Source organism: Mobula hypostoma, chromosome 15 (assembly GCF_963921235.1).
Source record: "Mobula hypostoma chromosome 15, sMobHyp1.1, whole genome shotgun sequence".
NCBI classification, from domain to species: domain Eukaryota; kingdom Metazoa; phylum Chordata; class Chondrichthyes; order Myliobatiformes; family Myliobatidae; genus Mobula; species Mobula hypostoma.
Genome location: NC_086111.1, coordinates 41,489,962 through 41,517,769, shown reverse-complemented (window position 1 = coordinate 41,517,769; position 27,808 = coordinate 41,489,962). Strand labels below are relative to the sequence as shown.

General features: G+C 39.9%; 1 protein-coding gene across 2 annotated transcripts in view; it reads left to right on the top strand.

Moving 5' to 3' along the window:
- Positions 1–27,808, top strand: part of LOC134357087 (chemokine-like protein TAFA-1) — a 633,714-nt gene that overhangs the window by 547,964 nt on the left and 57,942 nt on the right. For both annotated transcript variants that reach the window (XM_063068395.1, XM_063068394.1), the window contains one exon: positions 16,577–16,701. In XM_063068395.1, coding sequence (XP_062924465.1) covers positions 16,577–16,701 — 125 coding nt within the window. The remainder of the gene's footprint in view (positions 1–16,576; positions 16,702–27,808) is intronic.

Sequence of the window (27,808 nt, the reverse complement as noted above, 5' to 3'; positions counted from 1 at the left end):
GAGATGTAAAATCTGTTACTTTGCCAATGTTTATGCAACAAGGCTGCAAACTCTTTCCTTTGACCAATGTTCTGAATCAGAAATCACAATCAGGTTTATTATCATTCCGATGCATTATGAAATTTGTTGTTTCATGGCAATTGTTCAGAGCAAGAAGTAAAAAATTATTCTAAGTTACAGTAAATAAATAAATTGTGCTAATGAGGAATAGCAGGGTAGTGTTCATGGGTTTATGGACAATTCAGAAATCTGATGGTGATGGCAGAGGGAAGAAATTGTATCTAAAATATTGGGTTAGGTACAATTTCAAACTCCTCTATCTCCTCCCGGATGAAAGCTCTGAGAAGAGGACATATTCCAGAGGGTGAGGCTCCTTAATGATGGATGCCGCCTTCCTGAGGTACCACCTTTTGGAGATATCTCAATGGTGGGGAAGCTTCTGCTTATGATGTTGCTGGCAGAGCCTACAAGCCTCTGCAGCTTTTTTTTGATCCTGCTTAGCTTGGCTAACTCTTGGTTATCATCTTACTGCTTACTGACATTATACTTTATACTTTATTGTCGCCAAACAATTGATACTAGAACGTACGATCATCGCAGCGATATTTGATTCTGCACTTCGCACTCCCTGGAGTACAAATCGATAGTAAATATTAAAAATTTAAATTATAAATCATAAATAGAAAATAGAAAAGGGGAAGTAAGGTAGTGCAAAAAAACCGAGAGGCAGGTCCGGATATTTGGAGGGTACGGCCTGGATCTGGGTCAGGATCCGTTCAGCAGTTGGAAAGAAGCTGTTCCCATATCTGGCCATACAAGTCTTCAAGCTCCTGGGCCTTCTACTGAAGGGAAGAGGGGCGAAAAATGTGTTGGCTGGGTGGGTCGTGTCCTTGATAATCCTGGCAGCGCTGCTCTGACTTTAAGTTCGGTTCATACAATTGCATATGTAGAAACTAATTTGTAAATTCAAAACTTTTAATGTAGCATTTGGCTAATCATAGGTGGTGTATTAATTTGGAAAACAGATGCCAATGATATTTACAAAAGGCTCCATAGCAATTGTGTAACTTTGGGAAATTCTATGTGATTACAGAAATCAGTTTGGGCCCAGCAAAATGTCACACTTACAGAAGGACACCTGATGTTAAATCCAATTTGGTTATGTTGGTAGTGGGGTACATATATATTAGCTAATAAGTTAAAAGCAAAATGAAATTAAATGACAGAGTAGATGAACAATTACAAAACATTATGAATGAAATTTACCCTTTAACAAGAATCCAAATGGGCAACATTGAACTGAAGACACCAAATTCATACTGTTCTTTATTATTTTGTTTTGCAGTCAGTGCAAAGGAAAATAATACAGAGAATGTAGGACATATAACATAGAACAGCACGGTGTGGGACAGGCTATTCGGCCCACAACGTTATGCTGATCATAATGCAAATTTATACTAAATGTCCTTTTTCGTAAGTATCATCCATAGCCCCATCCCCTGTTCCTTTCATATTCGTATGTCTACCTAAAATCCATTTGAACTCCATCATACTTCCTGCTTCCATTAATTCGTCTTTCAGGCAGCTACCATTTTTTGCATAAAAACCCTGCCCCTCAAGTTGCTTTCAAACATACCCTCTGACCTTAAAAGTATGTCTTCTGGTGCTTGACATTTCTACCCAGAAAAGAATTCTGACTGTCTATCTTATCTCTGCCTCTTGTAATTTGAAAAAATTCTATCAGGTCTCTCCTGAGCCTTCGCTGCTACAGGAAGAACCAGCAAAGCTTGTCCAAACTTTTCTTAGCTCATATCCTCTAATCCAGGCAGGATCCTGATAAACCTCTTCAGCACCCTCTCTACAATCTCCACAGATACAGTACAGAGCAGTACAGATCCGGGTGGGTAAATTGGGGACATGCTATGTCAGTCCCAAAAGCCTGGTGATGGGATCCAGTTCTCCAGTTTAACTCAAGCTGCACAAGTTCCTTCTGCTCCTCTCTTAAATCTTGGATTTGGTTTTCCTGCAAAGCTACGGTGATCGTATCAGCAGCATTTCCCCAAACTGCAGTGCTGAAATGGTGCCATGGAAGAAAATATCTTTGGAAGGCCTGAACAACAACATCGTCTGCCCATTTTGTGCTCCAGCGGAGCGAGGAGCTTTTTACAAATGTAATCAATACTCTGCAGGATTGATTGTGTTTCCTAGCAATACTTTTGAGCCTCTTATGTCCCTCAGCAGGAGCCACAGCCATTCTCAGCTGACATACTGCATAATGCCCTTATATTTACTTATTAATATTTTATTCCTGAGGCTCCATTCACTGGAGCATCACAGGAGAAATTAGTGCACATTCATCTGAGGATTGCCGTTAGTTGGATCAATGCCTGGCCAATCAGGTTTTAACAGCAGCACCAGCGAACCACGTTTAATTCCACCGCTGTTTGAAGGGAGTTTATGGGCTCCCTCCAGGGCCACGTGGGTTTGCTGTGTGTGCTCTGGTTTCCTCCCACGCTCCAAAGGTGTCTGTGTTGGGGTTAGTGAGTTGGTGCTGGAAAGTTGGCAACACTTGCAGCCTGTCCTCAGCACATCCTCGGACTGCAAATGACATATTTCACCCTATGTTTCAATGCTTTGACGTACAAGTGAAAAATGAAGCTAATCTTTAAACTAATACTGTGACTTTAGCCTGGGACATCGCTCTGTGAAGTTCTCCTGCCACCTCCCACACCACAGTGAGGAATTTCATTTAGATTTCTCTCCCATGAAGTGGCTGAACCAGTCCCAGACACTGCTCTACTGGGTCAAAGCCTCTGTTTTCATCCACATCCAAAAGCTAGCTAAATATCATAATGCTTGCCCCCGTCCCTACTCCCAGACCCTAACCCTTATTCCTGAATCTAACCCCTGACTTCCTGAATATTAGTTTACATCGAATAACAATCTTTACATCTAATAACAGTCTTTCCTCAAACAATCTTTCCATCTAATAACAGTCTTTCCTCAAACAATCTTTCCACAAACAATCTTTCCTCAGTTATTCAGTACTAATTCCTGATATCACTCTTTGTTAACTTGATTTCTTTTTAATCATTTATTTTATTTAGCGATACATTGCATAGTACGCCCTTCTGGCCTTTCCAGATGCACTGCCCAACAACCCCAATTTGACCCTAACATAATTGCAGGACAATTTATAATCACTAATTAACCTACCCAGTAGGTCTTTAGACTGTAGGAGGAAATCAGAGGACCCAGAGGAAACCCACACATTCCACAGGGAGGACTTACAGAGACTCTTTACAGAGGATGCCAGGATTGAACTTTGAACTTTAATAGCATCACACAAACTGTTACTCTACTGTGATGCCCCATATAATAACTGTAAGTAGTTTTCCTACAAATCTTGAGATATTAAGTCATGGTTATACATACAGCATGAAATAAAGAATGAAGTTGGTGCTCTGTTTTTGCCTCATTCCTGGTTCAGATCATTGGTTTGAACTTCACTACAGGAGCAGAAACTTCAGGGACTTGTGTGTGTGTGTGTGTGTGTGTGTGTATGTGTGTGTATGAACACACATGATATTTGCTCCTTTGTTACATGTTAAGCTTATGTTACAAGAATACAAGCAGTGCTGATGTCAGTTCTAGTACCTAGATGACGGTATTTCTGTGGACCTTCTCAGCAACTCTTTAGTATTCTGCAATACCAAGTGAAATAAGAGATGAGCTATGGCAGGGTTTGCCACCTTACCTCCAACAAGGCAAAGTCTTACTTTGTAAATGGCTCTGATGCTTCACTTCCGAATGAGCTGAACTCCCTTTCTGCATACTTTGAAAACGAGAATAAAACTATATTCTCAAAGAAGTGGAGGACAAAGAAATGGTAGATGAACTTAATGGATACTTTGTATCAGTCTTCACTGTGAAAGACGCCAGAGGTCCGTGAGTATCAGGGAGCGAGAGTGAGTGCCTTTGCCATTACAAAGGAAAAGTGCAAGGCAAACTCAAAGGTCTTAATGTGGATAAGTCACCTGGACCAGATGGACTACAGGAGTCCTGAGAGAAGTTGCTGAAGAGATAACGGATACAGTGGTCATAATCTTTCACGAATCACTTGATTCAGGCGTGTTTCCAAAGGACTGGAAGATAGCAGATGTCACTCCACTCTTTAAGAAGGGAGAAGGGCAAAAGAAAATAAATTATAGACCAGTTAGCCTAACCTCAGTGGTTGGGAAGGTGTGGGAATCCATTATTAAGGAGGTTTCAGGGTACTTGGAGACTAATAATAAAATAAGTCAAAGTCAGCATATTTTCTGTAAAGGGAAATCTTGCCTGGCAAATCTCTTAGAGTTCTCCGAGGAAGTAACAAGCACAGTGGACAAAGGAGAGGCAGTGGATGTCATTTGCTTGGATTTTCAGAAGGCATTTGCTGAGTTGCCATACATGAGGCTGCTTAACAAGATAAAATCCAAAGGCGAAAGATACTGGCATGGATAGAGGAATGGCTGACAGACAGGAGGCAACAAATAGGAATAAAAAGTGCCTTTTCTGGTTGTCTGCCAGTGACTGGTGGTGTTCCTCAGGGGTCAGTATTGGGACTGCTACTTTTCACATTGTTTGTCAATGATTTGGATAATGGAATTGATGGCTTTATGGGAAAGTCTGCGGATGATACGAAGATAGATGGAGGGGTGGGTAGTGCTGAGGAAGCAATACAAGACTTAGACAAATTGGAAAAGTGGACAAAAAAGTGGCAGATGGAAAAGAAACAACAGCATGGACTACTATCTAGATGAGGAGAAGATTCAAACATCAGGTGTGCAGAGGGACTTAGGAGTCCTCGTGCAAGATTCCCAGAAAGTTAAGTTACAGGTTGAGTCTGTGGTAAAGAAGGCAAATGCAATGTTGCCATTTATTTCAAGGGAAACTGAATATAAAAGCAAGGAGATAATGCTGAGGCTTTATAAGACACTAGTTAAGCCACACTTAGAGTATTGTCAACAGTTTTGGGCTCCATATCTCAGAAAGTATGTATTGTCATTGGAAAGAGTCCAGAGGAGGTTCACAAGGATGATTCAGGGACTGAAGGGTTAATGTATGAGGAGAGTTTGGCAGCTTTGGGCCTGTACTCACTGGAATTTACAAGAATGTGGGGGAATCTCATTGAAACCTACGGAATGTTGAAAGGACTAGACAGGATGGATGTGGAAAGGATGTTTCCTATGGTGGGAGTATCCAGAACTTGAGTGCACAGTCAAGTCTCAAAATTGAGGGCCAACCTTTTAGAATAGAGGTCAGGAGGAATTTTTTTATCCACAGAGTAGTGAATCTGTGGAATGCTCTGCCGCACACTGCAGTGGAAGCCAAGTCCATGAGTGTATTTAAGGCGGAAGTTAATCATTTCCTGATCAGTCAGGGCATCAAAGGATATTGTGAGAAGGCAGATGTATGGAGTTGAGTGGGATCTGGGATCAGCCATGGTGGAATGGCAGAGCAGACTCGATGGGCTGAATGGCCTAATTCTGCTCTTAAGTCTTATAGTCTTATGGTCTATACCTCTGTGAATCCCTGCGTCTGGCAACTCTGTGATACCTGTGTCAGAGGCTGAAATCAGAATATCTTTCAAGAGGGTGAACGCTCGCAAGGCATCAGGCTCTGATGGTGTGCCTGGAAGGACACTGAAAACCAGTGTCAACCTGGAGCATTCAGCAACATCATCAGTCTCTCACTGCTGCAGTCAGATGTTCCCACCTGTTTCAAAAGGGCATCAAACATTACAGAACCCAAGAAGAGCTGGGTGAGCTACTTCAATGACTTTCGCTCAGTGGCACTCACATCTACCATGAGGATTGCTTTGAAAGGTTGGTCATGGGTAGAATCAACCCCTGCTTGAGCAATGGCCTGGACCCACTGTATTTTGCCTACTGCCACAACAGGTCTACAGCAGATGCAATCTCATTGGCTCTCCACCCAGCCTTGAACCATCTGGATAACTGCTATACCTATCTCAGGCTGCTGTTTATTGACTACAACTCAGCATTCAACACCATCATCCCCTCAGTACAATTCAGCAAGCTTCAAAACCTGCATCTCTCTCTGCAAACGGATCCTTGACTTCCTCATGAGGAGACCACAGTCAACGGGGGTCAGGAATAAAATCTCCTTCTCTCTGATGATCAACAAAGGCACACCACAAAGATGTGTGCTTAGCGTACTGCTCTACTGCCTTTACATTCATGACCATGTGGCTAGGTACAGCTCCAACACCATCTATAAATTCGCTGATGACATAGCTTTTGTTGGCAGAATCTAAGATGGTGCCAAGGAGGCATATAGGCGTGAGATAGATTGGCTAGTTGAGTAATGTTGCAACAACAACCTTCTACCCAATGTCAAAAGACCAAAGAACTGATTGTGGACTTCAGAAAGGGGAAATCGGAGAACACACAGTAGCTCTCATTGAGGGGTCAGTAGTGGAAAGAGTGAACAGCTTCAGTTTCCTGGATCTACTATGAGCACAACATATTGATGCAATAATGAAGAAGATGCACCAGAGGCAATATTTCGTCAGGAATTTCAAGAGATGCGGTATGTCACCAAAAACTCTCGCAAATGTCTACACATGTATCATGGAGAGCCCTCTGAATGGTTGCATCACTATCTGATATGAAGGCTCCAGTGCCCAAGATTGGGAAAAGCTGCAGATAGTTGTCAACTCAACCAGTTCCATCATGGGCACAGTCTCTCCGTCAGCAAGGACACCTTCAAAAGGAGATGCCTTGAAGACTGTATCCATCATGAAGAACCCTCCATCGTCTGGGACATCCCCTCTTCTCTTTGTTCCCATCAGAGAGGATGTATCAGAGAGGATGCCCCAGTGATTCAGAAATTGCTTCATCCATTTTGCCATCAGATTTCCAAATGCTCCATGAACACATGAACACTACCTCACTATTCTGCTCCCTTGTTCTTTATTATATTGCATATTTTTATTGAGTTTATAGTAATTGTTATGTATTGCTCTGTACAAAACAACAAATTTCATGACACACGTCACTGATAAAAAAAACCCTGATTCTTTTTCTGATTCTGCAGAAATGCCTTTACTAAGTCCACATGATGTAGGCTGTTTGTTGTTAAAGCATATCATCACTTTTGTCACATTCTTCCATGAAATCATTGAATTCTAGCTTTTAGTTATTTTTGTATGGTGACAATATAGTGAAAACTTAATGTTTTCTGTAAAAGGTACAAAGAGACTGAGAAGCATTCTTCCATTGCTTTATAGACAGCATAGTTTTAATTTGAAGATAAACTTCCAACCGGTGTAAGGCTATTGTTTAGAGTTCATAGGAAACTATCCAATTTACTTCAACTATACTCCAGAAACGAAGGCACATGAACCTTGGTAATTGAACAACAATATACTTACTATAGTCTGCTTGACATTGAAGCATATGGGAGATTGGGCCCTAAACTCAAAATCCACAAGACAAAGGTCATCCAGCCCTCCTATATTTTTCTGGTAACCATCGTGCATTTCCAGGCACTGTGGAAATATCACCAATGCAGTCTCTGAAAAATACTCCAAATTCACTGGAAGGGTACACAGATCAATGTCAGTGTTCTTCCCCAATCCAACTTCTCTAGCACTGAAGCCTTAATTACATCCAGTCAGCTATGTCATTCGCAGACCTGACACCTGACTCTTGAGAAAGGTGCTCTGGGCTTCATCATGGGATGAGATTACCAAGGGAAAAGAGGAAACATTTCAAAGACGTGTTCAAATGCTCCTTAAAATGAAGCTTGCAAAAGTTGCTGGTCCGTGATCAGACAAATTGGAGAAGGAGCATTTGAAATCTGTGAGGCTGATTTGTTGAATCTGTGAATTGGGAGCACAGAAACCAACATAAACCATGGAATGAACGCACCACTTCATAAATCACTCACCACCCTGCCCCATTGGTGCCCTGCAGCCACGATGAAAAAAAGGCTGAGCAACCTTTGTTTGTTCATTCCGACTTCTTCAATGGATGTTTATTTATGGACAAGTCAATTGAAATGTTAATTAAACAGTTCATTAGAAGCTTGAAAAAGAAAATAATGATCAGCATAAGTACACGCCAGTTGACCAGTTTCAGCTGAATGCGTTTTGGGCAATATTCGTATGTATAGATCTACCTTAGATTTACACCAAATATTATTTGGAATTAACATCCTGACTAAAGTTTCCTGTGTGTCTAAGTATGCTGCACACAGTATACTTTGGAAGATAATTTTTATTTTAATGCTTCTGCCATTCTATTAATGCCATAAATATACATTCTTTTAGAAAACCTGCACTATCTATTCTATCAAAATAAAAAAGAACATATCATACCAACTCTACCTGGATTGCTTGTATGCTGTGTGATTTTTTTCCCTTGCTGGAAATCATAATCTCTGAAATGCTGTGTGGTTTAAAACAAAATCTGTATACAATAGTCGTAGAACTCAATCTACAGGAGTGTCTGCTGTTTTATTTCTCAGAACCATTAGCCTGAATTTACAGGACAAGGATCTTTTGAAAATAAAATGATCAATACTGTATTTAAATTCAAAGTACAAAGGAAAAACATGTCATCTTTCAAAGAATTTCAAATTGATTTTTTTTTACTAAACCTTTTGATATGGAATATATTTTATGGCAAAATAAACTAGACAAGCAGTAAGATGAGGACATTAATCACTAGATTTATTTATCTGTCACTTTTTCCATTTATGGCTTCAGTTTTATGGGGCTGGTCTGCCTGGCTGGGACACTTAACATATGGGAATATAGATTAAGTAACAAGGCTGTTAAAATTATTGGAAAGTTAACTGAAGCTTTAGAATATGTGTACAGAAAACAAAAGTGTGAATTTTATTCCAAGTCAAGATGTGGTGGTTTTTTCCCTTACTTAACACATACATAACTTAAATAATGGCACTGCAGCACAGAGGTAATGCTATAGACTAGTAATCCATCCTGACTGAGAAATATATCGGTGTACCTCAATTGTTGCTGGACCAAGATCCCGTGAAACTGTCCTAGCAGTATATTTACATCACACAAACTGCAGGAGGTTCATCACCACCTTCTCTGGGGCAGTTAAGAATGAGCAGTAAATGCTGTTCTTGCAGGTGACATCAACATCTCATGAATGAGTAATAACAGGTACTTCCTGCCTAGGTTATTCATATGGAAATTGCTCATCTGTGACCACAGTCACCTCTGCCCAAATTTGCCATCTATCAGCAGCCCCACACTTAAAACCATTCTTCTGCGGCTCACCACAACATCATACTGTTCACCATACAAAGCCATTACAAAATAAATGTTCTAAACCAAATTTATATAAAATATGTCAATTTACATAAATGAGCCAATTGTTCATTTCCTGCAGCCTTGCCTTCCATTCTACCACTTAAACAGAGTGCGGTCCCAGAAACTGCAGCTATGTGTGGCCTGCTTCCTGGTGCGGACTAGAGGTGGTTTCGGATTATCTCGATTAGCTGTCGGCTGGGAAGACCTTGTTCTGTCATCTAACCTCTTGGCAAGGGCAACAGCAGTTCAGGGTGGCTGGATAACTAGTGAAAGGCAAGAGTGCTGGCAAAGGAATGCTGCTGGACAAAGTTCTTTTTCTCTTCCCAACAGAAGATGATACTTTAGCAATCCTTGTATCTTACTGAAAAACAATTTTTGTGCTGCTGCCTCGTCTTAAAGCCAATTACACATTGTGATCCACACTCAAGATTACAGCTATCTGAACTTGTGGGCCTTGAGCTATTTTTTCATGATGGGGGAGGGTCGTTGCACTGGGTGGCTGCAGCTTGTACAGCAACTTAAGCCATGGCACTGACCATCTTTTTTATATAGGCATCTGTTAGTCTCGTGAGACCATGGATTTGCACCTTGGAAGGTTTCCAGGGCGCAGGCCTGGGCAAGGTTGTATGGAAGACCGACAGTTGCCATGCTTCCAAGGGAAGGGCACTAGGGCCAATATAGCCTGGCACCGGTGTCATCACAGAGCAACGTGTGGTTAAGTGCCTTGCTCAAGGCCACAACACGCTGCCTCAGCTGAGGCTCGAACTAGCGACCTTCCGATCACTAGGCCGACGCCTTAACCACGGCCACGCGCCAACGCACTGACCGTCAGGCAATGCATTAAGTCTAAAATTATGTGAATGAGGTTAGACTCCTTGCTGGAGTCATGAATCTACCTGCGAAGTTGTTTGCAGCATTCTCTGTGCTTTTTGACAGTTCCTTCAGCTCTTCCGGACAGCTCCCTAATGAACCAAGCATCAGACTGAAGAGTCATTTGTTTTTACTATCTTGCCTCTTGCAGATACTAGCTCTGTGTCATCCTCTCTGTTAAATGCTGCATTAGAGTTATCACTCGTGGTAACCATGAGACAACCAGATTGCAGTAAAAGTCTCTCCTGTTCACTAACATGCTTCGGGGAATGATATCTGCCATCATTACTCAGCACAGTTTGCATGTGATTCGATACTCAGCAATGCATTTGACTCTTAATTTCTGACTAAAATGGCTCCTGAGCCATTCAGTTCAGTGGACTTTTGGAGAAAGGGATTAATTTTTTCTCTTTCCCACCGACACCAATATCCCATGACTAGATAACTAAAAGAAATCTGGGTGAGTGGCTGCAAGAATAGAACAAGATTGAGAATGATCATCGCTGGTGTCTTGAGAAAGGCACAAAGGTAAGAATATGTGATCTCTGAGTAACAAACTGTATTCAGGCCTAAACAAGGCTCTGTGACCATGATTAGGCTCTTTTAATGCACAATGGGGATGGTTACCAAAGCAAATCAAAAACCAGTGCAGTTGTATCAGATCTGAAATTAGCCAGTCCTAAAAGTTTTCACTGAGTATTTAATGTGGAATCTCAAAGTGATCATCCTTTGTCACAGATACTATACAGGTCATGCTGAAGAATTGGTGGCTGTTGTCCACCTGGGAACAATGGCAGCTCACCCCATTTCCTAATGCAACAAGACACACCATTGCTTTTCTCATCTGTGCAAGAATGATGTCCTACCAACAAAGTCACGCACATGTGCACGCATGTATGAGTTTGCCTTGACAATGCTGGCAGCCTTCTTCAATGATATCAAGCTATCTTGAACAAGTGCCTAAATATAGTGGAGGAATAGCTCCAGAAGTGTAAACTTAAGCCAGTCAGCCAATTCCTTGCTTTTCAATAGGATTACAAACCATTGCCTACTTTGGATATAGAACATTAATTTTAGGGTGTACAGGAGTGAGATATGCCAACTTGTGGAATGCTGATGCAGCAACAACCTGGCACTCAACATCAGTAAGACGAAAGAGCTGATTGTGGACTTCAAGAAGGGTAAGATGAAGGAACACATAACCAATCCTCACAGGGGGATCAGAAGTGGAGAGAGTGAGCAGCTTCAAGTTCCTTGGTATCAAGATCTCTGAGGATATAACCTGGTCCCAAAATATCAATGTAGTCATAAAGAAGGCAAGGCAGCAGCTAAACTTTATTAAGAGTTTGAAGAGATTTGGCATGTCAACAACTACACTCAAAAACTTCTGTAGTTGTACTGTGGAGAGCATTCTGACAGGCTGCATCACTCTCTGGTTTGGGGGGAAGGGATGCTACTGCACAGGACCAAAAGAAGCTGCAGAGGTTGTAAATCTAGTCAGTTCCATCTTGGGCACTAGCCTACAAAGTAGCCAGGACATCTTTAGGGAGCGGTGTCTCAGGAATGCCAAATTCATGATTTGTGCATGTCCCATGATCTATTTTGGGTGATCAAAGTTACACACAGGAGAGTTTTAAATTTTCTGAATTAACTTACAGGTATCTGCACTTCCCTTGGCTTGCCTGGATAATGCTTGGAGCCGGCCTTGTATGTTGAGTAACAAAACACAGTTAATACATGTAATACATTGTATATTTGACCCTAGAAGAGGATGATCATTGTGAGTTTCAGCATCAGACATTTAATATGCACAAGGCTTGATCATAAGCTGTTTGTTCTGGGATGTCTTGTCAACACCACTGCTTTTCCAGCTTTATCTGAATTGAAACTGCAGTATTTCACTCCAGATGGACCTAAAAGCAATCAGGAGTGCCATTTTCCGAACATCTACAGAGATGCAACACCCAACCTTTATCACTTCCTTTCCATCCAAGACATAAACACTCCTTCCAGATGGAGAGTAATTTACTTGTACCTCTTCTAATTCATATTCGTATGCTGTGCACTTAGTCAGAAGAGACATGATGAACTTGGGCGCTGCACCGTGTGCCTGGACCTGCCCAAGGCCTCCGCCTAAGGAGCGGCCTCGGGCTCAAGTTCGGCGGGGGCGGCGACTGGCGGCGTCAAGGCAGCCAGTGAGAAACTGGAGGAGAGGCTGTACTCGGTGCTGTCGCAAGATCAAAGAAGATGGAGGTGCATAGCTGCCAACCCCAGATTCGGGACAGCACCCACTGACTAACTGACAGACTTCTAATTCATAATGCAGGGAGCTCTGCATCAGGGAAAGCAAGAGCAGGTTGGATGAGCCATTTCGAGAATATATCTGTAAATAATTGCAGTGTATTATACAGATGGCACATACCACAACCACAATGCACACACGATGGTAAGAGGGAATGCTGAGGATTTGCACCACAGCAGGTAGCGGATAGCACGATGCTGTTACAGCTCAGGGTGTTGGAATTCAATTCTGGCATCCTCTGTAAGAAAGTTTGTGCGTTCTTCCCACGTGCATGGATTTCCTCTGGGTGCTCTGGTTTCTACCCACAGTCCAAAGACATTTAGTAGGTTAATTGGCCATTCTAACTTGTCCCGGGATTAGACTAGGATTAAATTGGTGGGTTACTGAGCTGTGCAGTTCGCTGGGTCGGTAGAGCCTGTTCCGCAAATGTATCTCTAAATAAAACGTAATAAAATGATGCTTATGATGATAAACAAGTGGGTTGCTTTGTCCTGATTGGGATTGGTATCAAGTTTTGCTCAAAGAAAGTACTCCATCATGTTCCCAGTGATGGCTCAAGCTCTGACCTACTTTTGTGGCTGTAGTGTAAACGTGCCTTGTTCAGTTACGTTTCTGGTCAGTGCTGACTCCTTGACACACTGACGATGGCGGACGCTTAGTGCCGATAATGGAATGATTGCCAATGCTAATGCCATCGAATTGCAAAGGTGAAACAACTGCCAGCAGCTCCTACAGCTTTAATTCTCTATCCCCTTAAGAGGGGCAGGCTAGCTTTAAGCAGGACTGCTGGCTTTAACAAGAGAGAGCTACTCATAATATTGGCTGCCTGCTGATGCATCCAGCCAATCTACAGTCTGGTTAATACAGTCTGCAAACTGAAATCATTAAAATTAGAAGGTAGAAGTTGGTATGCCCTCAGCATTCTAATCACCAGGCATGAAATTATTATGCATTGTGATCCCCTCACCAATTTTCAGTGGACTATATGGACTGTGTTTGCTTATATCTCCGAATCAATGATTCACAACACTATTCCAATCCATATCGTGTGTAGCTGTTCTATATAGGACATGTTACTTTTGACTCCAAGCTGCAAACTGCAGTGAGCACATTACTCAGGGGATTGATACCAACTAATCTTACAGGTGACGACCTCAGAAATTCCCATGTTCAAAGCCCTATTGGCCAGCAGCCAATGTCAGCCCAATGAAAGGTGGAAGAGTGTGGCAGCTCACTCTATTCAGCATGATTGGGCTTTAAACCAGTAGGTAATCTAAGGGTCACCTACTATGTACTCGCTGCTGATACACATTTATTTTCTCTGAAAGTAAAATCATTTAGTGCCTGCTGCAGCTACTTCTAAACAGAAATGAATCCGTGAGAACCTTGCCCCTTGGTTTAGGATATTATGAAATTAATTAGATTTTTATCAAAGAAAGGCTGAGAAGCTATCTTGCCTAATATCGTTCTGTAACTCATACTATCTTTCTCTCTCTCTCCCTCTTCTCTCTCTCTCTCTCTCTCCTCTCTCTCTCCCTATCTCTCTCCTCTCTTTCTCTCTCTCTCCTCTCTCTTTCTCTCTGCTCTCTCTCTTTCTCCAGTGCTGCCTGAAATTTAGGTTCCTTATATACATTATACTTCAGCCCAACAATTTGCTGTGATGGGAGAGAAAAGAAAAAGAAAGAACTGTTACAAAATTGCAATTGTTGAGCTAGGGGGATTTACATTATAGAACAAATCAGGAATAAAATTACAATTTTTCTATTCCAATAGCTAGGTGCCAAAATCCATGTCTGAATACATTTATAAAGGGGATTCATATTGGATATTAATTGGAAAAGCAAATCTGAACAAAATATTCTATGTTATAACATTATCCTTACATGAGTATCAGAATTTTTAGACATTTTAAAGATTGGCTACTGGATATTGAAGTTAAGTAAAATGCATTTACTTTTTGAATATATTTTGGGATATCATTTTGTTTCCATCTACTTCTTTTACAATGAAAAATGGCATAATCCAACCCTCATGATGGATATAAAAACTTATTATTGATGTGTTATGTTTTCTCCTTGGTGTTATCTGTCGTGCCATGTTAAGATGGAGAGAATATCAAAATAAATCTCAGCTGTGACAGTATCGTTGAGGCTTAAGCAACTGTTTTAGTTTTGCCCCGTTTGTTTCTTTAGTATTTATAGGATGAACTAATTACATTGGGATGTGTTTCATCCGTATCTCATGGAGGTATAATGGCCAGAATAAGCCTATCTTGCTCTTTGTGGCAGCTCTCAAACATACTGCCCCACTATCATGTTGGGATTCATTTCTCAAAAAGACCAGTTAAAAGTAGGAAAACGTGATTTTAATGCAGGTGTAGCTACCAAAAAATATACATAATTTCCCCTTTCTAGTTCTGCTCTTTCATGAGCATATATAGTCTTAAAAGATATTATTTTTTATTCTCATTATAATTTGGAACTGGCTGTGGCACAGAGATATCCTTCAGCTATGCATCAAGCTGTTCAAAATGTTGATGCTAACAGAACAAATATGTTTCTATTTCCTAAAGGAAATCACAAATAAGAACAAATGAAAGACAAATGCATAATGGTCTTACTGTACTGTTTTAAGAGAATGTAGGAAAAATGTATTTTATGGCAGAACTGTATTTTCAACAGATGGGGTATGTTCAGCTGAGGATGGTGATCTTTAGTAAAGGATTATATCTCCCCTACAATTATTTATTCAACAGTGGAAGTATTAGTTGATGGGAATGTTGAATTTTGCTCTACAGAATTAGCAAGTTTATTCTCATTGATTCTCCTTGGGCATTTTTTTTCATTTTTCCACTTTGTTGGAAACAAAAAATGTCTTGCAAAGTTTAGGGTAATGATTAACAGGTATCTTCATTCTTGTGATAAAGCTGTGCACTCCAGTGTTCCTTGATCATCTGTCATCCTGTCATCTGCATTGGAGTCCCCTTGTCTGTTTGAACCTGTATTATGATTTTGGCTTGGAATATATCCTTCAACGTTTTTTAAAGCAAAAGTCAAATATAAATCATTCTTCACTTGTCTTTAAGGTGTTGACACACAGATTTACAGAAGATTACTCTATACTATAGAATGCTTTGCTTAGGTCTAAACATTTATAGGCCTTATAAATCAAAATAAACTTACCCCTGTGTGTTAAATAAGATTACAGAAGAAACATTTCCAAGGATATTGTGTCATGACAGTTCCAGGTTTGTTACGAAATGAAGTTCGGAACTGTTTATGATTTGTGATGTAATTGTGAGAAATAACACTATGATAACTAAGATGAGGGTAATTGTGCAATTTTTATATGACCTTTTTGATCAATTCAGTTCCAATAATATTCCTCTAAATAATGGGAAATATGTAATTTTACATCCTTATCCTATCAATGTCTACATTACTTACAAGGCAATGGTTATAGTGAAGCAGCCCTGCATATTTATTTCATATCCCTGGGGGAAGAAAGCTTCACAGACATTGTACACAAAACCACCTTCCATTAGTCCAGTCTAGCATAGATTTGATGCAATTTAGTAATGTGGTTCGTGGAGAAATAATATGCTCAATGCAAATTTACCTAATGCCGAATAAACTTTGGAGTAAGTACACACTGTTGACACGAGAGAGGAGAAAATCAACTAAGCTAACTTCATCTCAGCAAGTTTAAAGAGTGCAAATGACCCTACCTGATGAACTGTTTGCAAGGTGAATGTCTGAGATCCCACCTACTCATGTTTGAAAAGATCTTGGAAATAGTTTGAAATACAGTGAATGTTTCTCTTTTCTAGCGGTTTAACTGAAGGAGCACTTTACAAAACTATAAATACCAAACTCTGCTTTTTTAAAATCAATCAATATTTTTAGGCTTTCCACTACTATTAGGCTAATGTTTGTAGCTGCTCAAAATTGTATAAAGAAGTGTTTAAAATAAAGATATGGCTTATTGTGAAATCCTTCCTTGCAACATGATTCCGTCACTTACTTTTTTAATCTGTTTTTGATTTTCCAAAGCTTCCATTGTTATTGGGAAGTGGTGGTGTGAGATGGACCCTTGTGTAGAAGGAGAGGAATGCAAAACATTACCAGATAATTCAGGATGGATGTGTGCTTCTGGTAATAGGGTCAAGACCACAAAGGTAAGAATTGCTGTTTCATTATTTAGATTACTCAGAAACCTTCTGACACTTAATGACAAATGGAAAATCTTAATTCACTTGAATAAAAATGAATAATTATTGATATGTAGATGCTTCCATTGCAGACACAGCTATATCAATTTGGCTTTCAAACTTCTAGGGTATGAACTTTTGATTCCCAGGTGTTTTGACCAAGATTATTTTCATTTCCACTGGGTTCAGAGAATCCAAGATGAGTGTGAACAGTAGATAATACTCAAACAATTACTTGTCAATGGTGACCAAAGAGGATTCCTCAAAGTCTCCAGTTTCATTTTTTTATTTCTTTCCTATTATAGTTCACTGACATTACATTTCCTTTGTTTGCTCTTGGAGCTTTGGGGACGTTCCCATTCAAAAGAACTTACAGAAAATCTGGTTGGTTATAGTGTATGAATAAAAGCATTTCAGTATCAAGAAACATAAATATAGGATTCCATATCTGTCAATGTTAAAAAGGTATTTTTATTTCTTATATCACATCACAGTCATGCATACCTATGGGTTAGGCATATGTTGTATGGAATTCTGCTTTTAATTAAGTAGAGTTGATTGATATCTGTTACCATTCTTGATTTATAACCTTACTACTTTTTAATCTAGGTATGATCAGGAAATTTATTCATAGAAAAAATAGATTTTCAATATACTTGATGTATTTTCAGAATTTTGGTGTTGTACGACAGATAAATAATGTACGTACATTGTGGTACCCCAGGTATTAGAGAAGAAATACTCTGGTTTCTTGACATCAGTTTTAAGTTATTCTAATGACTAAGTAGTGCTCCCACATAGATTTGTATCATTTATTTTATTTTGAATTGAATATAATAGCTTTGGCAAGTTACTGAGTTTCTTTCCTTCCTTTCAACAAGAACCTTCCAGTTCCTTTTTTGATTTAGATGTCTAAGTTTTGGCTGCAACCTTTCCTTGTGCATTTCCTCCAGGATACCAGGATTTTTAAAGTCAAAGTCTACATTGCCAAGTTGTGTTCATTCATTCCTGTTTCATAGTTTTAACTGCCATGGTAATATCTGGTTAATTCATAGACAGAATAATTAATCTTTATTTAAACTTGAGGTCAGAATAAAGAGTCTGAGCTGAAATCTCATGTGCTGTCATGAGATTTTAAAACCCTGGCCTCATAATTATCATCCAACTGACTCGCACCCTGTCCAAACAAGGAGAAACATTTCCTGCATGTGATTCCCACATTGGTGGAGATGGTCCAGAGCTGAATCTAAGCAAGGTAAGTAAAAAAAAATTAAAACAGTCATGATTGGAAGCCCTCTGATTGGTCTAGGGGTGGAATGAAACCAGGAAAGGTCATACCTTAGCTGCGAGAACTGAAGGATCAAGAATGCCTCTCCTAACCCACAAAACTCTTTAGAACTTATTAACAATCTCACATATCTAGGCTTCTAGCAGACAGGTCTTCCTCAGAAATTCAAGGCATGTACAAGCTAAGGTGAAAACACAGTGAAAAACTCCAGGCTTTATATATCCTGCCACTTTAACTCCATCTCCAAATGACATTCTTTCTTGATGTATTTCTGACCAGAAGAAACTGATATTGAGCATATGGTATGGGTTGTACCATCGGGCTCCTAAACAAGTATGGATTACTTCACCGACTTCAATTCTGAATTGATTCCCCAATGTACAGACTCACTTTCATGGACTCCACAGCTCTTGTTCTCAGTATTATTGTTTTATTAAATTTGCACTTTTTTGTCTTCTTTTGCTCATTGGTTACTTGTTAATCTTTTGTTCATATTTTTTCATAAATTCTATCGTATTTCTTTATTTTCCTCTCAGTGGCTGCAAGAAAATTAATCTCAACATAATATATTGGTGACATTGAACTACTTTGATCTTGACTGACTTTTTTAACTTTATCATCCCGAAGATGAGGAGATTTCCTGTAAGGAAATGAAGCATAGAACAGCTAGTAAAAATATTATACTTTATATACTCACTGTAGTTTTGAGGATTTAGTGAAAGAAAACAATAATCAGAATTTATGATTTTCTATTTTAAATAATAATGCAAATCCATACTGAAACCTGTGATTCCTCTCTAAGAGAATTTGTCATTGAAGCTGAATTTTGCCATGTCCAGCACTGCAATATCAGATTAACCATCTCACTTACTAGTCTATACAAGTATGGAATTTATGAAATATAAGTTTATTTTACATCATATTTGTTTCTTAATGTAGGTACTGTCATTTACATGTGTCCTGCAGAATTACTTACATCCAAGATAAATATAAGAATCTCTAAAATAAAGAAAATCTCTATATTGACTTTAACATGACAGAAACTCTAGGTGGATGTTCTAGAAAACTGCAAAATTTGACCAGACCAGGTCAATTTCTCACACGTTAATAGACTTAGAGGCCGACAGGTATAGCGCAGTTTGCAAACATGCGAAAGTCTGCAGATGCTGGAAATCCAAAGCCACACACACAATGCCGGAGGAAATCAGCAGATAAGGCACCACCCGTGGAAATGAACAAGCAGTAGGCATTTTGGGCTGGGTTCCTTCTCCAAGACTGAAAAGGAAGGGCGAAGAAAGCAGAATAAAAAGATGAGGGGAGGAAAAGGAGGATAGCTGGAAGATGATAGGTGAAGCCAGGTGGTTTGGAAAGATAAAGGGCTGGAGGTTAAGGAATTGCTAGGAAAGGAGATTGGACCATAGTAGAAAGAGAAGTAGGGGGAGACACAGGGGGAGGTGATAGGCAGCTGAGAATAGGTAAGAGGCCAGAAATGGGGAATAGAAGATAAGGGGAAGGGGAGAGAAAAAAGTTTTTACCAGGAGGAGGAAATGATATTCATACCATCAGCTTGAAAGCTACCCTGATGGAATATAAGGTGCCGGTCCTTCACCTTAAAATATTTGGTCACCGGGAAGTTCGGCTTTTGGCAGACAGAACAGAAGTGCTCAACGAAGTGATCCCACAATTTACGATGGGTCTCGACAATGTAGAGGAGGCTGCATCAGGAGCACCGGACACAATAGACAACACCAGCAGATTTGCAGGTGAAGTAGTCCCTCATCTGGAAGAACTGTTTTGGGCCCTGAATGGAGGTGAGGGAGGAGGTGAATGGGCAGGTGTAGTACTTTGGCTGCTTGCTGGGATAAGTGCCGGGAGGGATTTTAGTGTGATGGGATGAATGGACAGGGAATAACAGAAGGAGCGATCCCTGTGGAAAGTGGGGGGTGGGGGCTGGCAGGTAAAGATATGTTTAGTGGTAGGATCCCTTTGAGGATGATGGAATTTGCAGAGAATGAGGCTCGTGGGGTAGTAGGTAAGGACAAGAGGAACTCTATCATTGTTAAGGCGGTGGGAAGATGGGGTGAGTGCAGATGTTTGGGAATTGGAGGAGATGCAGGTGAGGGCAACATCAATAGTGGAGAAAGGGAAACTCTGTTCTTTGAAGTAGGATGACTTCCCTGATGTCCTGGAGAGGAAAGCCACGTCCTGGGAACAGATGTGGTGGAAGCAAAGGAACTGAAAAAAGGGAATAGCATTTTTACAGGAGGTAGGGTGGGAAGAAGTATAGTCAAGATAGCTGTGGGTATCAAAAGGTTCACTAAAGATGTCAGTTGACAGTTTGTCTGCAGAGATGGAGACAGAGAGATTGAGAAAGGTGAGAGGTGTCAGAAGTGTCAGAAAGGTGAGAGGTGTCAGAAGGTGTCAGAAGAGTGAATTTAAGGGAAGGGTGGAAGTTAGAAGCGAAGTTGCTAAATTTGATGAGCTTAGCATGGGTGTATGAAGCAGCACTAATGCAGTTGTCAATGTAGCGGATCAAGAGTTGTAAAGGCTTGGACCTTGGACTGCTCTACGTAGCCAACAAAGAGGCAAATTGAGCTGGGGCTCATGCAGGTGACCATGGCTACCCCTCGAGTTTGGAGAAAGACATTTCAAATGCTAAAATAACATATTAAATATTAGAAAATCATACCAGATCGACCTGCATATAGAAAAGGATACTCCTAAGACTTAGGTGGAGTTTTTTTTGTCATCTCCACATGAACATTAACCTATCTTTTCACAGTTGCTGACAGGCCTGTGTTCTGCTGTGAACAGTTCCTTTGTTTTTCAATAGTTATCAGCATTTTCTTTTCTTTTTCTACAATGCTTTTCTTATAAGATATGACTGAGGAAGACTAGTTTTTGATAGAAGATCATAGATTCCCATCCATGTGTATTTGATTCCCTTTCACTGAAACAACTCGTAAATGAATATATGAAGAACCACGGGAATGAAATAAACAGAATCTACACTTATTTGAATTTTCAATCATTGCTCATAATTAGTCAATGAATGATTCAAGGTATGTCATTTTACTCAGGTACCCTGGGGAGACTGCTACTCAGTCTATATTGATGCACTCAACTTAATTTGAATCCTATAAAACCAACTGCAAAGTAGTAATATAATACTGTCATTTATTGGACTCAGAAGTAATACATTTATATTTAAAGGTTTCAAAAGGGGAAACCGTAATTAGAAAAGATATTCCAATATCATGCCTAATTACTATTGGGAATTTTGTGTTTCAATTAATTTTAAAGCAACACTTTGGGAAGAGTGGAGATATTAAACAGTCTGAAATGAGGTGGTTAGAGTAATAGCCACCCATAGAGAATTCAGTTTACCCAAAGGAACTTAGGAACTTTAAGGTGGACAGATTATTAGTTAGAATTTCTTCATCACATGGAAAACTTACAGCACAGGCTACATAAGCAACACACACAAAATGTTGGAGGAACTCAGCAGGCCAGGCAACATCTATGGAAAAAAAATACGGTTAACGTTTTGGGGCGAGACCATTCAACAGGTCCTGCCAAAGGATCTCAGCCCAAAATGTTGCATGTACCTCTTTCCATTGATGCTGCCTGGCCTGCTGAGTTGCGCCAGTGTTTTGTGTGGGTTGCTTGGATTTCCAGCATCTGTAGATTCTCTCTTGTTTGAGTACAGGCGATGTGCCAAGCTTTCAAGGCTCCAGTAATCTACTACACATTATCCCCATGACATTATGCATTAGAACATTAGAAAGTCCTGACAAGAACAGGCCATTCAGCCCAACAAAGCTTGCCACATTCCTATTAACATAGTGTGTTGAAATAACTATCAAGTTTAGAATTAAAAGTCTCTAAGGTACTTCTCTCAACTACATAACTGGGTAGTTTGTTCCATGTGTCCACAACTCGCTGTGTAAAGAAATGCTTCCTGATGTTAGTTTGAAATCTCCTTTTAACCAGTCTCCACCAATGGCCCTGTGTCCTTGATGATGGATTAGTTTTCAAGAAGCAGCTGGCATCCACTTTACTTAAACCCTTAATGGCTTTGAACACTTTTATCATGTCTCCTCACATTCTATGTCTACTTAGGCTAAATAGATGTAATTCTTTCGATCTTTCTTCAAAGCTCATACCCTGCAGACCTGGAATGAGTCTCGTCACCCTTCTCTGAACTCTCTCCAGCTCCTGCACATCCCTCACACAATATGAAGACCAAAATTACACACAGTATTCAAGGTGTGGCCTCATATGCATATTATACAGATTAAGGAGAATGTCTCTTGACTTGAACTCCACTGAGCCCATTATATAGCCCAACATTCTATTAACTTTCCTAATCACTTCTGTACATTGCCTAGAAGTTGATAGTGATGAATCTACCAGAATACCCAAATCCTTCTCATACAGCGCACTTTCTAACTCAAGACCCCATTGTATATTTATATCTAATATTTTTACTTCCTATATTTAATAATTTACATTTACTTGCATTAAATTTCATCTGCCCTTTATCTGCCCACTTCTGGATTTTGTTTAGATCAAATTGCATTGATTCTGCTTCCTGAATGTTATCAGCCTGCACCCCCCTAATTTTGTGTCATCGGCAAACCTTATTAGTTTATTTGGTAACACACATCAAAGTTGCTGGTGAACGCAGCAGGCCAAGCAGCATCTGTAGGAAGAGGTGCAGTCGACGTTTAGACTGAAACCCTTCGGTCCTGACGAAGGGTCTCGGCCTGAAACGTCGACTGCACCTCTTCCTACAGATGCTGCTTGGCCTGCTGCGTTCACCAGCAACTTTGATGTGTGTTGCTTGAATTTCCAGCATCTGCAGAATTCCTGTTGTTTTAGTTTATTTGGTATGTGCTTATCCAAATCAATAATGTAAATTGAAAACAGCAGCAGCCCCAAAACCAATCCCTGGGGAACCCCACTTTTAACATCTACTGGGTGGAAAATGATCCTCTCGCCATAACTTGCTGTTTCCTGTTTTTGAGCCAATTCTGCGCCCGTTTGCACACCTTACCCTGAATCCCTACCTCCTGTAATTTGATTAATAACCTCTTGCGCAGAACCTTGTCAAATGCCTTCTGAAAGTCCAAATAAACTGCTCTATTGTTACCATAAATTTTAGTTGCCTCTTCACAGAACTCCAGCATATTAGTAAAACATGGTTTCCCCTTCCTGAACCCTTGCTGGCTTTCTGCGAACATGCCTGTTCTTACCAGCTGCTTTTCCACATCAATCTTTATTACTGTTTCCATTATCTTGCCTACAATATATGTGATCTTATTGGTCTATAGTTACCAGGGTCAGTGTGGTTTCCCTTCTTATATACTGGGAAAACGTTAGCCCATTTTCAGTCCTTTAGGATTTTATCAGTCTTCAATGACTTTTGAAAAATACATGCTCGGGGTTTTGTATATGCAATCACACACCACTTTAAGTACCTTTGGATATATGTTGTCTGGCCCTGAAGACTTATTAACTTTCAGCCTTTTCAGCTGAAGGAGAACCTCACTTTCCAAGATCTCTAAGCACCGCATGGTTGAATGGTACTTATGAATACAGTTGCATGTAAAACTCTCATCCCCTGCAGGCTTCTGCCATTGCAAAGTGTGGAGATGACAAACATTTAGACCAGCAGATTGGGTTTGGGGGGAAGGTATGAAGTTTGTTACTGGGGAACACAAAGGCTGAGGGAGGAGGATCTGCAAGAGAGTATAGGTGTTGTGAGATTGGTAGGGGGGTTGGATGGGGAGCTGGGGTGTTGATGGGGAGTAAGTTGAGGCTGCACATTGGAGAAGGGCCTCAAGAGAAAACTCAATGATTACAAGAATTCTGCCAGGGATGAGTGCAGAGAGGTGATGGTGATTTCAATGAAAACAAAAGGAGAGTCTAGCTCAAGGAAGGCCATCATCTCAGACTACATAGTGACTGCCAGGTAGGTTTGTAAGTAATACCTGACCAAACCTCAGTTTTCCAATTGCAACCTGCCTCAGTATTTGAGGTGTGAGTCTTTCATAAATCTGATGTACCATGGAATGTTGAGCAAGGGATAACTGTGCATATTAATCTAAATGACACAAATTACATGTTCCCAGTTCCCTCTGCACATGAACAAATATAACACACACAGACCAAGTTACATATTCGCACGTTCACTGAGCAATCTTAATTAGTGACTGGGGGGTTCAATAGTATTCAATCACAGAGTGTGTAAGTGATTACAATTTCACTAAAGTTCATTTTGTGGTGTATAGAGGCATTATGACATGGGAGAGAAATGTTGTATATACCTTTAAGAAACATTGTATATATATTCATTATTCAGGAACAGAATACAATAAATTAATATAAATGCCTTCTAAATTTATTACTGAAAATGTAATCATCTGTTTTATAAATATTTACGTTTTTACAAACATTTGTACTTAGAACATAGTATGAATTCTCACTTTCGAATATCCTGTATTTACACCTCACATTTCAACCATTAAAGTACAAAGTATAGCAGATATGTTTTATAATCTGAATTTAATAGTTAAAGGAAGCACAGCAGACGGAAACAATTTCTGAGCAATGTGCTAGATAATTGGTATGCATTAAGTATCTCGTATTACTTATGGTTGCTGCATTTAATTATTGAACACCAGATGCCCAAATGCTCTGCAGAATTTTTTCTTTTTGAACAACTGCTAGTTATCAGGTTAAATAAACTCTCTGTTATATTAGGTGTACAAATTACAAATTAGCAATGGAAGAATTAGTGATAACAACAAAGAGCAGTGCAAATTATTGATAAGAAACATTGCAAACCTTAGTGGTTGTCAAGTTTTTTAAAAATATTATACAACCTTGGATGTCAAGTAACTCCCCTGCACATCAGTGAAATTTTGTGGTCAACATTACTCATTGAAAAAGACAGTTAATATTTTTTGCAGTCGAATTCCTTCTCATATACTTCCTTTCCTATACCACTTTTAATGTTAGATCATGCCATTAAGCCGTAAATTAAACTAATGAAGGGAAAAGTATGCTCATTTTAAGATTCTGTTAATGGAGTTCTAACATTTTCACAAATGATATATTACCATCAACGTAATAGCATTTTCAAGTATCAACAAATGCACTATATTTTTAATGTAAAGCTCAATGGAGACATAATGCTATTTTAACTTGATACAAGTGCCAGTATTTGAGAAGCAGATGAGTCTTGGTGTATAAGATATGTAGTTCCATTCCATTTGATTGCTTGAAATTTCAGCTACAGGGAGACACTAAATCAGACTCACTGTCTGAAAACACCACCGGAAATTGATGAACGTAACTAAAATTATGCCATCCATTAAGATAAAACATTGTGCATGATATAGAAACTGACTTTAATAACTATGTGTACTGCTTGGTAATAAGAGTACAATTTGATATTTCCAAATTGCCTCTCAGCCATTGATATAAGCTAATGGCACTTTTGCCTTCTAAGCAGTTTCCTGTGCCTGTGGATATCTTCAGTATGTAAGCAGTCAGGGATAGAATAAAAAATACAATTTTCTTTACTGAAGACTAAGTTAAAAATATTGGGTCAAGATTTTATATGAGTGATACTGCATGAAGCAAACCAGTTTCTAAACGCACCTGCTTCAAGAAGGAATCCATTGTACCAGTGCCCATGAAGAGCATAGTGACCTTCCTCAATGATTACTGTCTAGTAGTACTTACATTGACTGTAATAAAGTACTTCAAGAGTTTGGTTTAAGTATGAAGTACACAGGGGCATACAGGAGCGAGATATGCCAACTAGTGGAGTGCTGTCACAGCCACAACCTTGCACTCAACGTCAGTAAGACGAAAGACCTGATCGTGGACTTCAGGAAGGGTAAGACAAAGGAACACATACCAATCCTCATAGAAGGATCAGAAATGGAGAGAGTGAGCAGTTTCAAGTTCCTGGATGTCAAGATCTCTGAGGACCTAACCTGGTCCCAACATATCGCTGCAGTTATAAAGAAGGCAAGACTGCAACTATACTTTATTAGGAGTTTGAAGAGATTTGGCATGTCAACAAATACACTCAAAAACTTCTATAGTTGTACTGTGGAGAGCATTCTGACAGGCTGCATCACTCTCTGGTTAGGGGGGAGGGGATGCTACTGCACAGGACAGAAAGAAGCTGCAGAAGGTTGTAAATCTAGTCAGCTCCATTTTGGGCACTAGCCTACAAAGTATCCAGGACATCTTTAGGGAGTGGTGTCTCAGAAAGGCCGCGTCCATTATTAAGGACCTCCAGCACTCAGCATGCTCTTTTCTCACTGTTACCATCAGGAAGGAGATACAGAAGCCTGAAGGCACACACTCAGTGATTCAGGAACAGCTTCTTCCCCTCTGCCATCCGATTCCTAAATGGACTTTGAATCTTTGGACACTACCTCACTTTTTTTAAAATATACTTGTATTTCTGCTTTTGCACATTTTAAAAAATCTATTCAATATACGTAATTTATTTACTGGATTATTTATTATTATGTTTTTTTATTATTATTATTTTTCCCCCTCTCTGCTAGATTATGTATTGCATTGAACTGCTGCTGTGAAGTTAACAAATTTCACATCATTCACATGCCAGTGATAATAAACCTGATTCTGATTCTGATTCGGATTTTATTTTTTAAATGTCCTCTGTACTTATGAATCAGGTATTGATTTGTGCATGTCCCATGATCTATTTTGGGTGACCAAAGTTACACACAGGAGAGTTTTCTGAATTAACTTACATGTATCTGCACTTCCCTTGGCTTGCCTGGATAACGCTTGGAGCCGGCCTTGTGTGTTGAGTAACAAAACACGTTTAATACATGTAATACATTGTACATTTGACCTTAGAAGAGGATGATCATTGTGAGTTTCAGCATCAGACATTTAATATGCACAAGACTTGATCAGAAGCTGTTTGTTCTGGGACGTCTTGTCAACACCACTGCTTTTCCAGCTTTATCTGAATTGAAACTGCAGTATTTCACTCCAGATGGACCTAGAAGCAATCAAGAGTGCCATTTTCCGAACATCTACAGAGATGCAACACCCATCCTTTATCACTTCCTTTCCATCCAAGACATAAACACTCCTTCCAGATGGAGAGTAGTTTACTTGTAGCTCTTCTAATTCATATTCGTATGCTATGCACTTAGTTAGAAGAGACATGATGAACTCTGTAACTGGATCCTTGATTCCCTCCTCGCTGACCGTCAATGCAGGGGCACCGCAAAGCCATGTGCTTATCCCCCTGCTCCACTTCCTGTACACCCAACTCCAATGCTATATACAAATTCACAGTGACACTGCTGTTGTTGGACAAATCACAGGTGGTGATGAGTCAGTGTACAGGAGCATGGTAGGACAGTGTTTGAGTTGTAGCATAACAACAACCTTTCACCCAACATTGGGAAAACTGAAGATCTACTGATTGAGGTCAGGAAGGGGAAGGAGGACAAATATGTGCCAGTCTAACAAACTTCTCTAGATGCATTATTGAAAATATCCCAGCTGGTTGAATCATGGTCTGATACAGCACATTGAATGCACAGGAGTGTAAAGTGCTGTGGAAAGCAATGGACTCTGCCCCAAACATCATAGGCACATTGCTCCCCACCATCAGTAGGTAGTATGTACATGAGGCACTGCCTCAAGGAGACAACACCTATGGTCAAAGATCCCCACAATTCAGGACATTTACAAAGACAGGGGTGTAAAAAG